Source organism: Zootoca vivipara, chromosome 5 (genome assembly GCF_965207765.1).
Source record: "Zootoca vivipara chromosome 5, rZooViv2.hap1.1, whole genome shotgun sequence".
NCBI lineage: Eukaryota > Metazoa > Chordata > Lepidosauria > Squamata > Lacertidae > Zootoca > Zootoca vivipara.
In genome coordinates, this window is record NC_142588.1 from 86,735,328 (window position 1) to 86,748,421 (window position 13,094).

General features: G+C 43.2%; 1 protein-coding gene across 3 annotated transcripts in view; it reads left to right on the plus strand.

Moving 5' to 3' along the window:
- Positions 1-13,094, plus strand: part of USP13 (ubiquitin specific peptidase 13) — a 66,932-nt gene that overhangs the window by 11,861 nt on the left and 41,977 nt on the right. For all 3 annotated transcript variants that reach the window (XM_035133042.3, XM_060274355.2, XM_088669215.1), the window contains exons 2-3: positions 181-306; positions 7,500-7,560. In XM_035133042.3, the coding sequence (XP_034988933.3) occupies positions 181-306; positions 7,500-7,560 (187 nt within the window). The remainder of the gene's footprint in view (positions 1-180; positions 307-7,499; positions 7,561-13,094) is intronic.

A 13,094-nucleotide genomic window follows, 5' to 3' on the forward strand; every position in this document is an offset into this window, starting at 1 on the left:
AAGATTATCTATCTATCATCTATCTAATCTATCTGCCTCTGGTGGGCCACTGTGAAAACACCTCTTTGGACTAGGCGGGCCTTTGGTCTAATCCAGTAGGGGCTCTTGCCTTCATGCTGAAGGATTCAATCAGGTTTCTTTCACCATGTAACCTCCCTCTCTCTCCCCCCTTCTCTTCAGGAGTCCGAAGGAGGCATCTATGTGTGCATGAACACCTTCCTGGGATTCGGAAGAGAACATGTGGAAAGGCACTACCGGAAGACGGGTCAGTGTGTGTACATGCATTTGAAGCGGCACATGAAAGAGGTAGGTGCTGTTGGGGCCAACGCATCTGAAGGCTCCGTCGAAAGTTATTTCCTTCCATTTGAGAATTAAAACGGCTAGCCTGAAAATAATAATTGAAGATTGGTATTAGGGTTTGTGCTTTGTAGTTCAGGCAGGCATATTTGGAAACTCCCAGCAGTTGACAGTACCTTGTGTAAGCAATGCGCGTACGCAATTGGTTTGATGGGAAGCTTTTGGCAGCTTTTGCATAATGGCCTAATGGGCTTTGGTTGTTGAGAACCCTCGTCTGTCTTAGTGCAACATGCTGTTTCTCCAAACCAGATCCTTGCAGGAAGTCCCACAAGTAGAATCCAAGGGCTATAGTCTCCACCCTCTCAGTGGCATTGCTGGATTTATGTATAAGCTAAACAAGCTATACCTTAGGGCCCCACTCTCTTGGGGGCCCCCCAAAAAATTAAAGGAGAAACAACCCCTGGATATACATTTCCAAAATATAAAATAAGTTCAACAATTACTTTGATAAAATACATATTTTGTTACGTGCAAATGGCTTTAGATACCTATTAGGTCCATGTTGTTGTTGTTTAGTCGTTTAGTCGTGTCCGACTCTTCGTGACCCCATGGACCATAGCACGCCAGGCACTCCTGTCTTGCACTGCCTCCCGCAGTTTGGTCAAACTCATGTTCGTAGCTTCGAGAACACTGTCCAACCATCTCGTCCTCTGTCGTCCCCTTCTCCTAGTGCCCTCCATCTTTCCCAACATCAGGGTCTTTTCCAAGGATTCTTCTCTTCTCATGAGGTGGCCAAAGTATTGGAGCCTCAGCTTCACGATCTGTCCTTCCAGGGAGCACTCAGGGCTGATTTCCTTAAGAATGGATAGGTTTGATCTTCTAGCAGTCCATGGGACTCTCAAGAGTCTCCTCCAGCACCATAATTCAAAAGCATCAATTCTTCGACGATCAGCCTTCTTTATGGTCCAGCTCTCACTTCCATACATCACTACTGGGAAAACCATAGCTTTAACTATACGGACCTTTGTCGGCAAGGTGATGTCTCTGCTTTTTAAGATGCTGTCTAGGTTTGTCATTGCTTTTCTCCCAAGAAGCAGGCGTCTTTTAATTTCGTGACTGCTGTCACCATCTGCAATGATCAAGGAGCCCAAGAAAGTAAAATCTCTCACTGCCTCCATTTCTTCCCCTTCTATTTGCCAGGAGGTGATGGGACCAGTGGCCATGATCTTGGTTTTTTTGATGTTGAGCTTCAGACCATATTTTGCGCTCTCCTCTTTCACCATCATTAAAAGGTTCTTTAATTCCTCCTCGCTTTCTGCCATCAAGGTTGTGTCATCTGCATATCTGAGGTTGTTGATATTTCTTCCGGCAATCTTAATTCCGGCTTGGGATTCATCTAGTCCAGCCTTTCGCATGATGAATTCTGCATATAAGTTAAATAAGCAGGGAGACAATATACAACCTTGTCGTACTCCTTTCCCAATTTTGAACCAATCAGTTGTTCCATATCCAGTTCTAACTGTAGCTTCTTGTCCCACATAGAGATTTCTCAGGAGACAGATGAGGTGATCAGGCACTCCCATTTCTTTAAGAACTTGCCATAGTTTGCTGTGGTCGACACAGTCGAAGGCTTTTGCATAGTCAATGAAGCAGAAGTAGACGTTTTTCTGGAACTCTCTAGCTTTCTCCATAATCCAGCGCATGTTTGCTATTTGGTCTCTGGTTCCTCTGCCCTTTCGAAATCCAGCTTGCACTTCTGGGAGTTCTCGGTCCACATACTGCCTAAGCCTGCCTTGTAGAATTTTAAGCATAACCTTGCTAGCGTGTGAAATGAGCGCAATTGTGCGGTAGTTGGAGCATTCTTTGGCACTGCCCTTCTTTGGAATTGGGATGTAGACTGATCTTCTCCAATCCTCTGGCCATTGCTGAGTTTTCCAAACTTGCTGGCATATTGGGTGTAGCACCTTAACAGCATCATCTTTTAAAATTTTAAATAGTTCAGCTGGAATATCATCACTTCCACTGGCCTTGTTATTAGCAGTGCTTTCTAAGGCCATTAGGTCCATACATTACCATATAGCATATATTCAACACACACACAAAAAAACCCCACTGACAATTTGTTGTTGACAAAGTACAGCTGGACATATAAAGGGCCCCATTACCTTCCGTAGCTAAGGGCCTCATCAAACCTAAATCTGGCCCTGGTGGTGATGCTGGTTGCTGGGAGTCATATTCCAATAACATATGGACATCACCTCGCTTTAAGTTGTGAGGTTGAATGCCCCTGATAATGCAAATGACTACGTGGGGTGGTTATGGGGAAGGCTATGCTAATTTCACTGTGGCATATTTATCATTAGTTCAGCTGATGGGGCAAATAGCCCTTGCAAAGCGCCGTTGAGAACCTTTTGGGGTTGCCATGATGTTTTCTACTTTTCCTCTCATCTGCTCCCCGTTGCTGAGTTGTAATTGCCCCTCACATCCTTACCCCTTAAGACTGCTGCCTACCAATCATTAAAGCTCTGGTCAGACCTCACCTGGAGTACTGTGTCCAGTTCTGGGCACCACAGTTCAAGAAGGATACTGACAAGCTGGAACGTGTCCAGAGGAGGGCAACCAAAATGGTCAAACGCCTGGAAACGATGCCTTATGAGGAACGGCTTAGGGAGCTGGGTATGTTTAGCCTGGAGAAGAGAAGGTTAAGGGGTGATATGATAGCCATGTTCAAATGTATAAAAAGATGTCATATAGAGGAGGGAGAAAGGTTGTTTTCTGCTGCTCCAGAGAAGTGGACACGGAGCAATGGATTCAAACTACAAGAAAGAAGATTCCACCTAAACATTAGGAAGAACTTCCTGACAGTAAGAGCTGTTCGACAGTGGAATTTGCTGCCAAGGAGTGTGGTGGAGTCTCCTTCTTTGGAGGTCTTTAAGCAGAGGCTTGACAGGTATCTGTCAAGAATGCTTTGATGGTGTTTCCTGCTTGGCAGGGGGTTGGACTGATGGCCCTTGGGGTCTCTTCCAACTCTGATTCTATGAAAGTTGCTTCTGTTGAAAGTCCACTTCCAGGTTCTTTTTTTTAAAAAAAATGGACTGGTGACTTTTAGTTGAAAAGACCAAGCATAACTTTAACGGCAGGAGAAAGAGAATATATCTAAATGCAGCTGCCATAGCACTGTGCTTGGTCTCCTCTGAAGAAACAGTTTGCTGCCCTGCTTCTTCCAGAAACAGTGCACTCTGAGGGCAGCAGCTATAGCATTGTATTTTTAACATGGAGCAGTGCTATGGGTGCTGCCGATCCTAATTTTTAAAAGGCTTGTTCTGGTATGCATGGGGAGACGGGGAAGTAGTTTGGGAGGAAAATCGTAGTAATGCTGGTGCACATAATGAGGGTTGGGCAACAACCGGTCTCGTGGATAAATATTTACGGTGCTGCTGTAGCGTTTGGCACTGACCTCCCAGGGAAATCTTTTCAGCAGGTTGAAGGTATGTGCTGAAGTCGTGTACCAGTAAGTTTGGCTTCAAAGACTGTTGACATGTCAGCAAGACATGTAACCTCTTCAGCCTCCCCTGGCAATGGAGACTGACATAGCCGCTGTCCCAGCAATGATAGGTCAAAGTTGGTTACCCTGTTATGATTGCCCGTGTATTCTTCTGCTGCCCAGTTGACCACATAAACCCAGCTGTTTGCACTCTGTACCAGGGAGGTTCCACACCTGCACCTTCTCATTAACCCCTCAAAATAAATACAATAATATATGGATTTATTGGAAGTATCCAAGTTGTGTCTCTACCCACCCCCCTTCAAATATGCTTACTCTTGGTTTCACGAACCCTGGTTGCAATCTGCCCGAACAGGCCTTGAAATGATGATATCTGTCGAAGATATTTGTTTGGAATAACAGGTCTATTTTTTAAATTTGCAGACTGTTTTGTGATTAGACCATCACCTGCTTGAATTAATTTTAAAAATACCCGAATTGGCTGTCAACTTTGCTCTGCGGGATGGCTCAGTTGGTAGAGCAAGAGACTCTTAATCTCAGGGTTGTGGGTTCGAGTTCCACGTTGGAGATTTTTGCATTGAAAAGTGGTTGGATTAAATGACCCTTGTGGTCCCATTCCAACTCTACAATTCTTTCTTAGGAGAATGAGGCTGTCTATCTCTCTGCCTCGCTAAACTGTTGCTGGGATTTCAGTTTTCCTTACAATGAGTCCCAGATGTTGATCTCTGCGGCCTATTGCCCTGCGCTCTTTGCCTTGTTCTCTGGACCCAGCATATCGCCTCTTATATAAAGAACACCTGCTTATGTGTTCGGTTATCCTTTGGTGATAACACCTACTGAACCTGCATCAGTCTTTGAGAGCTGTCTCACACAAAGCCTCAGTTTAATCACATGAAATGGAGAGGCACCTAACTCTGTTCATCTTAAGTCCACATGCATTTAACCAAACACATGAATTTCTGTTTGCTTGCGACATGTCAAGCAGCTCTCATTTGTTTTACAAGTTCAAGAGGAAAACTGAAAGTTGAAGGAGAGTCAGCGATAGATGGGGGGCCCTACCCCTTTTATCCTCGGATAAATAGCAAGGATGTTATCTCTAGGAATAGTGTTCCATTAAAAAACCCACAAAAACCTAATGTTCTGGGAATTACACGCTGAAGGTGTTTGCAAGAATTCACTGCTTCAAGTAGTTGTCTCAGTATAGCAACAGAACTTCAGCACAAAGCCTCCATATTTCTGTATACATTTTTGCACTTTGGCAGAACTTTCCCTCCTCTCTTTCAAACCCCCCCCTTTAACAATGAGTAGTGTGATAGCTGACAGATGTAGCAATGGAATGGTTGGAGAAGCAGCACATATGATTTGGTGGTTATAAGAATTGGGAACATCTTCATTGCTAAGCATGGTAGACTTTGGGTTTTGGAGTTGAGAGTTTTTTTAATTTGCTTTTTATTTATTTTTTGGATGGCCCTCTTTTGAAAACCTGCCAGTTGCCATAATGTCCATCGAAAAATTGGTTTAGACTCCAATCCTTTTGAGCTTTTGGAAGGATTTAAATGAAAATGCTTGCATTTAGGGTACCAGAGAATGTGATGCAATACTCGATCCAATAGATTGGGGGGGGGGTTGGCACCCAAGTCTTATGCATCTAGGGATGTGACTGTTGTGTATTAAAGTAATAGCACAGCCAAGTATATATTGTAATATAGAGTTTATTGTATTGTTTTACAGAGTTTATTTGAATGTACAAGTTCCAGCGGGAACGTCTATCATTTGCTGGTTCAGGGTTCAGGATTTGGATCCTCTGCTGGATTGGTTTCCATGGGAGGGAATCCGTGCCATTGGTTCCCGCCAAAATGTATCTTTTCCCTGCTAGTCCTCTGTTATTATATAAGCCCCAGTTTTCCCCATTCCCTGGGTTCTGGCTCTTCCTGTTCTTTGAAGTAAAGAGATGTTGTACCAGATCCTCGCCTCCAGCTTCTTATCTGCACCGGGCTGAAATCACTGAATACAGTTGTGCCTCGCAAGACGAATTTAATTCATTCGCGAGTCAATTCGTTTTGTGAAAAAATCGTCTTGTGAATCACATTTTCCCATAGGAATGCATTGAAATTTCTTTTTTTGCCCATAAAGGTAAAGGGACCCCTGACCATTAGGAACACATTAATTAAATTTCAATGCATTCCTATGGGAAACCGCGATTCGCAAGACGAATTTTCCCAAAACGAATTTGTCTTGCGAGTCACCATCAGATCGCAAGACGCATTCGCCTTGCGAAAAATTCGTCTTGCAGGGCATTCGTCTTGCGAGGTACCACTGTACCCACTACACAACAGTGACGTTGGCCATACCAATACTACAAATATATATCTGTTTCCTACCAGTGCACCTGCCTTGGCTTCCCCCAAATAATCCCATTGACTTCAGTTCGGTGAGAGTGTTCGGTGTTCTGTGCTACAGACAAAGACCCTCCCTATTTTCCAGGGACATTCCTGGATTTGCAGAACCCCTCCTGGTTTCTGATTTGATCCTGGAATGATGTCCCTGTTTTAATTGGAGAAATGTTGGAGGGTATGGAGTTATGTGACCTCCAAGTCAATGAGATAAGTAACTGTGCAACCTTTAGAAGACATTTGAAGACAGCCTTCTATAAAAGTTTCTTAATGTTTAATGTTTCATTGTATTTTTATATATGTTGGAAGCCGCTCAGAGTGGCTGGGGCAGCCCAGTCCTATTGGCAGGGTATGATGATGATGATGATGATGATGATGATTGAATAGGACGTGCCTATTGGAGGGCATGCAGACCCTTAGTTCCCCTAGAAGTACAATTACCATGATTTCATGGTGAAAGGGAATTACTGTTAACCCAGGTTAATGTGCTGTGTGACTTCCTCAGAATGAATCTTGGAGGCAGAGCTTTGATCAACAACTCAAGGTGCTAATTGTTGACTAGGTAAAGGTAAAGGGTAAACGCAGACGACTTTGGGGTTGCGCCGATCATCTCGCTTTACTGGCTGAGGGAGCTGGCGTACAGCTTCCGGGCCATGTGGCCAGCATGACTAAGCCGCTTCTGGTGAACCAGAGCAGTGCATGGAAACGCCGTTTACCTTCCCACCGGAGTGGTACCTATTTATGTACTTGCACTTTGAAGTGCTTTCGAACTGCTAGGTTGGCAGGAGCTGGGACCAAACAACGGGAGCTCACCCCGTCGCGGGGATTCGAACCACCGACCTTCTGATTGGCAAGCCCTAGGCTCTGTGGTTTAACCCACAGCGCCACCCGCGTCCCTTGTTGACTAGGGTACTTGAAGGCAAAGGAGAAAAGGGCTAAGGTACCCTTTTAAACAGGTGCATAGGAGAAAGTGTTAGCAGGTGTTGCTTGACAGGCAAGGATAAGAGGAATTGCAGCTGCCGAAATCCCCTCTTCTTAACTATCTGATAGAAAATAAATACCCTTTGCTGCACTGTCAGCTATGATTGATGATGATTAACACTTTACATTTGCCTTCATAGCAACATTGCAAAGTGGGAAAGGATTCACTGCCCATGCAGATTTTGCACTAGGCTGATTTGATTCCAGTTTCCAATTTAATTTTTCTGAGTATTTAATTTTTCTTGTAGTGACATGAGTTAGACTTCTAACCTTTCTTCTTCTTTTTCTCTCCATCTCCTTCCCCCCCCTGTTTTTCTTTCCAGAAAGTAACAGGGGCATCTGGTGGAGCTTTACCAAAAAGGAGAAACACCAAGCTATTTTTAGGTATTGTAAAGAGCCGTTTTCAAACCTTGTTCTGACTAACTAACACAGGTGCATGTTTGAGGTGGGTTTTTTTGTTTTTGTTTTGAGTTCCAGTGGCTTTTGTGTATTGAAGTTTCTTTTCACAGATCAAACATACATCATTCTGATGATGAGGGGGACTTTTTTTTTAAAAAAAAAATCATTTTTTTAAAAAAGAAGTAGTTCTCATTATAAGCTTGTGGCCCATGGAAGCTGCTTTGGAAAAAAAAATCTTCTCAATGCTCTTTCTCCTGCTTTCTTTCTGCACCCACCTGTGCCCTAATAACCCTTTGCATGTGTTAATAAATTAAACCTTGAAAAGAAATTGAACGGTGGAGACAGTGTTAGGCCCCAAGGTCAGGGAAGAAGTTTGAAATTGAATTCCTGACTCCAGAGTTGCCCTTGCTTGCTTGGCCACAAGACTTTTGTTCTCATAAGATGGAGTTAGCGAGTTCAATTGGTTTCCAGTAAAAGGCTTGCTATTTTTTTTGTTAGAAATCTGTTGCCGCTTGCTTGGGAAGCCTGAATCTGATTTATGTGTGCATTCGTTTGGCTAAAATCAATGGGACTTGTGCACATGTAAGTGTGCACATTTGTATATTTGTGAATGTGTTCACATATTAGTTCATGTGATATACTGTATATGTGAGACTTATGACTCTTTTTTTCTGTCTGAGCTCCTCAGCCTTTTAAGAAGTACAGATCTGAAGGGATGAGGGGGACCCACGAGGAAACAAGTTTGTTGGGGCCTCCTCACACCTTGAGACTGTGTTTAGGCAAAGGTACTTTAGAAGCCGAAAGATCGGGAGGCAGCTGTAGATTTTAATTTGAAATTGAGTCATTTTTGCTTGCTTTGCAGATCTTAGGTGCTTTAAAATACAACTCAACCGGTTCAGTAAACACACATAGTGCAGGGAGGAAGGCAGGGGGGTGTCTGTTAATGAAAAAGACAAGCCCTATACTTTGACTCCACCTCAATTTTAGCCAAATTGTCTCTCCTCCAGGCGCTTATGTTTGTAAAACCTACCTATGATCTGAGCAATGATTCAGGGAAAGGTGGTACCAGCTAAGTAGTTTTAAGCATGGGTTACAAAAATCAAATAGTTCAGTGTTCATGGTTTTGCTGCTGCTGCTGTTGCTTCTGTTTGGCCAGTGTTACCCCCTTTCCTGAACCAGTAAATCATATTTGCATTTTGGTGTTGTGAAACTGATCCCCAGCGGTTGATTCAAAACTAGCTCTGTGATGTGTATTGTGATAAATATTAGAGGGAGCTCAGCGATACCTTTTTTTTTTGTGTGTGCATTTTGCTCTGTGTTTTCAATTATTTACAGTACTGCTTTTTCAGTCTTCTTACAAGAAAATGTCTCAAGGTGGCTTTCAAATGAACTAGAACGAAACAGCCATATTTTATTTTATTTAATCATGGTTCACAAAAACGAATATAATGCATAAATATAACTGGGTTAAAATAAGCCCCCTCTCCCCCCACCCTCTTCCAATGCCCCTTGATCCCAGAATGAAGCCTCCCCTGTTATTAGGATTCAGGTTTTGGGTTGAGAAGGGGGCCTGTGGTTGCCTAGCAACTGCAGCTCCGCTTCCTGCTTCCCTAGAGCTGTCAAAATGGCTGACTGAGGCTGAATGCGGCCTGGCGGTTAGCTGCATGGTCAAGGGCAGGCTAGCAGCTTCCGGGAATGCCTGGCAAGCCGTCAGTTTGGCACAGCCTTTAGGGTCACCATTAGGGACAAATTCCTTATTAGTCCTATGGTTAAACTGGCTTTAACTCAACTAATATGTCCTTCTCCCAACTGTTGTCCATGAAGCTCTCTCCTCGTTCTCTTATTCGCATTTTCTTTAAATAGATGATTCCAAATGGCTTGACTTCTTTTGTTGTTGTTGATGACGGCGACTCTGTTTTAAGTGTAGAGAAGGTGACTCATTAGGATCACAATGTACTACTGGCTCTGCTTTATTGTTTCTGGCCAGTTGGCTGTCTTCTCCTTTCCAGTTTTTTTTGGGTATGTACAAGTTCTACAGAAAAAAATAAGAAGCACAAGTAGCTGTTCAGATTTCTGTGTTGTCTGTACTGGAGGGGCTAACCCCCCAAAAAACATTTTCCCCTGGCTTAATCTGAACAATAGCTTTGTACCTCATCTGAGAAACTTTGATACAGTATGTGGAATTTGTTATTGGGAAAATCTGTTCTTTTCCAATTCATCAATTAGCCCAGTTGTGAGTATAGATGAGATTCCCACTGCATCAACATGAGCATCACAATTCTGCAACCCACATTTTTAGTTTGGAGAAACGTTTGCGTCTACAGTACCTGTGTTTTTCTGCTGCCACAGAGTGACATCTAAGTGATGTCTAATTGACAGAAATGGGATAGCCTCTGTTATATAAGGTGAATTTTTTGTGTGGTGTGTGTGAACATTCAACCTACTACCTAACTCATTTAGTGCTTAAGCCCATAAAAAAGAGATGCTACTCTCTGAAACAGGGAAGAGTGCTGAACATTGGTGATTTAAAGTACCCCTGAGTAAGTAGCGTGGCATGGGGTGGGGGGAGAGGATGCTTTACGTGTGTCAAAAGTGCAGTGGTTTTTAGGGGTGCTTGAAATCCCCCCAACTTGGAAAAAGCAGTAGATTAATCTAAGAAGGACAGGCAGACTGGTAGCCTACCATTGCAGTTGGTAAAGATGACACCTAGGAAAGTGGTCTAGCCTTGTTTATCATTTTATGTATCCCTGATAACGTATCAAAATGATGTGTGAACAGAGCCCCAGGTTAACTGCAGGTTATTGCAAGGAAGTTTCTGGTTAAGTGATAAGATGTTGAAGGTTTTTGTTGTTATTGTTGTTTAGTCGTTTAGTCGTGTCCGACTCTTCGTGACCCCATGGACCATAGCACGCCAGGCACTCCTGTCTTGCACTGCCTCCCGCAGTTTGGTCAAACTCATGTTCGTAGCTTCGAGAACACTGTCCAACCATCTTGTCCTCTGACGTCCCCTTTTCCTAGTGCCCCCAATCTTTCCCAACATCAGGGTCTTTTCCAAGGATTCTTCTCTTCTCATGAGGTGGCCAAAGTATTGGAGCCTCAGCTTCACGATCTGTCCTTCCAGGGAGAACTCAGGGCTGATTTCCTTAAGAATGGATAGGTTTGATCTTCTAGCAGTCCCTGGGACTCTCAAGAGTCTCCTCCAGCACCACAATTCAAAAGCATCAATTCTTCGGCGATCAGCCTTCTTTATGATCCAGCTCTCACTTCCATACATCACTACTGGGAAAACCATAGCTTTAACTATACGGACCTTTGTCGGCAAGGTGATGTCTCTGCTTTTTCAGATGCTGTCTAGGTTTGTCATTGCTTTTCTCCCAAGAAGCAGGCGTCTTTTAATTTCGTGACTGCTGTCACCATCTGCAGTGATCAAGGAGCCCAAGAAGGTGAAATCTCTCACTGCCTCCATTTCTTCCCCTTCTATTTGCCAGGAGGTGATGGGACCAGTGGCCATGATCTTGGTTTTTTTTGATGTTGAGCTTCAGACCATATTTTGCGCTCTCCTCTTTCACCCTCATTAAAAGGTTCTTTAATTCCTCCTCACTTTCTGCCATCAAGGTTGTGTCATCTGCATATCTGAGGTTGTTGATATTTCTTCCGGCAATCTTAATTCCGGCTTGGGATTCATCTAGTCCAGCCTTTCGCATGATGAATTCTGCATGATGAAGTTAAATAAGCAGGGAGACAATATACAACCTTGTCGTACTCCTTTCCCAATTTTGAACCACTCAGTTGTTCCATATCCAGTTCTAACTGTAGCTTCTTGTCCCACATAGAGATTTCTCAGGAGACAGATGAGGTGATCAGGCACTCCCATTTCTTTAAGAACTTGCCATAGTTTGCTGTGGTCGACACAGTCAAAGGCTTTTGCATAGTCAATGAAGCAGAAGTAGACGTTTTTCTGGAACTCTCTAGCTTTCTCCATAATCCAGCGCATGTTTGCTATTTGGTCTCTGGTTCCTCTGCCCTTTCGAAATCCAGCTTGCACTTCTGGGAGTTCTCGGTCCACATACTGCTTAAGCCTGCCTTGTAGAATTTTAAGCATAACCTTGCTAGCGTGTGAAATGAGCGCAATTGTGCGGTAGTTGGAGCATTCTTTGGCACTGCCCTTCTTTGGAATTGGGATGTAGACTGATCTTCTCCAATCCTCTGGCCATTGCTGAGTTTTCCAAACTTGCTGGCATATTGGGTGTAGCACCTTAACAGCATCATCTTTTAAAATTTTAAATAGTTCAGCTGGAATATCATCCCTTCCACTGGCCTTGTTATTAGCAGTGCTTTCTAAGGCCCATTTGACTTCACTCTCCAAGATGTCTGGCTCAAGGTCAGCAACCACACTACCTGGGGTGTACGAGACCTCCATATCTTTCTGGTATAATTCCTCTGTGTATTCTTGCCACCTCTTCTTGATGTCTTCTGCTTCTGTTAGGTCCTTACCACTTTTGTCCTTGATTATGGTAATCTTTGTACGAAATGTTCCTTTCATGTCTCCAATTTTCTTGAAAAGATCTCTTGTTTTCCTCATTCTATTGTTTTCCTCTATTTCTTTGAAGGTACTGATGAGAAATTTTTGAAGGTACTGATGAGCAATTGAGTTATCCATTCTGACAGGGGCTGTGTAACAGAATTTGATTGAATAAAAATATGTAACAGTTTAAGTGACCTGCTTTTTATTAAATATGAGACCTGTGGCAGAGAGGCAGTAGCACTTTTGAACTTCTGAATCCCCACCTAGTAAGCTGTATCATTATCTTGAATATTTTTCCTACATCTGGTTGATGGTTTGCTCACATGCACAAGCGACAACACTTTCTATCCCTATTTCAAATGTGAGTTTAACCTGGAATTGAAAAAGTGCTGTCTTATGTATCATAGAATCATAGAGTTGGAAGAGACCACAAGGGTCATCCAGTCCAACCCCCTGCCAAGCAGGAAACACCATCAAAGCATTAATTTTCCAAACCATTTCCGACATGAACAAATAAGACAGTTGGGGACTAGTTATTTCACTTAGCTGGGATAGATGCTTATAACCAGTGTTTTTTCCCTAAAAAAATGTTTAGGGGTATGCATACCCCTGCGTCCTGTGTCCCACCCCTCCACCCCCAGAAAAAAGCATTGCTTATGACTGTTTTGCAGGCTTGGAAAAGTTCCCAACGTTCACTGCAAAAATTAGCGATGAGGAAGAGAAAATAAAACTAATCACAACATGTCAGTAAAACGGAAATGAATTGACTAGCACAGAAAGCAGTATGCGATTAGATTCAGCCTTACTTAATCCCGCATCAAAAGGTACCCACAAATGCAGCCTGCCAATCCAGTGTGAACATTTGTTGCATTCTCGCTTGTAATGCTCTTTGAGGTAGAAACCTATTAAGGACATTAAATTCCCTCCAATCCCTTCTGTATTAGAAGCACCCTTAATTGATCGCCTTATGCAAATTCAAGCAATCACAAAGACA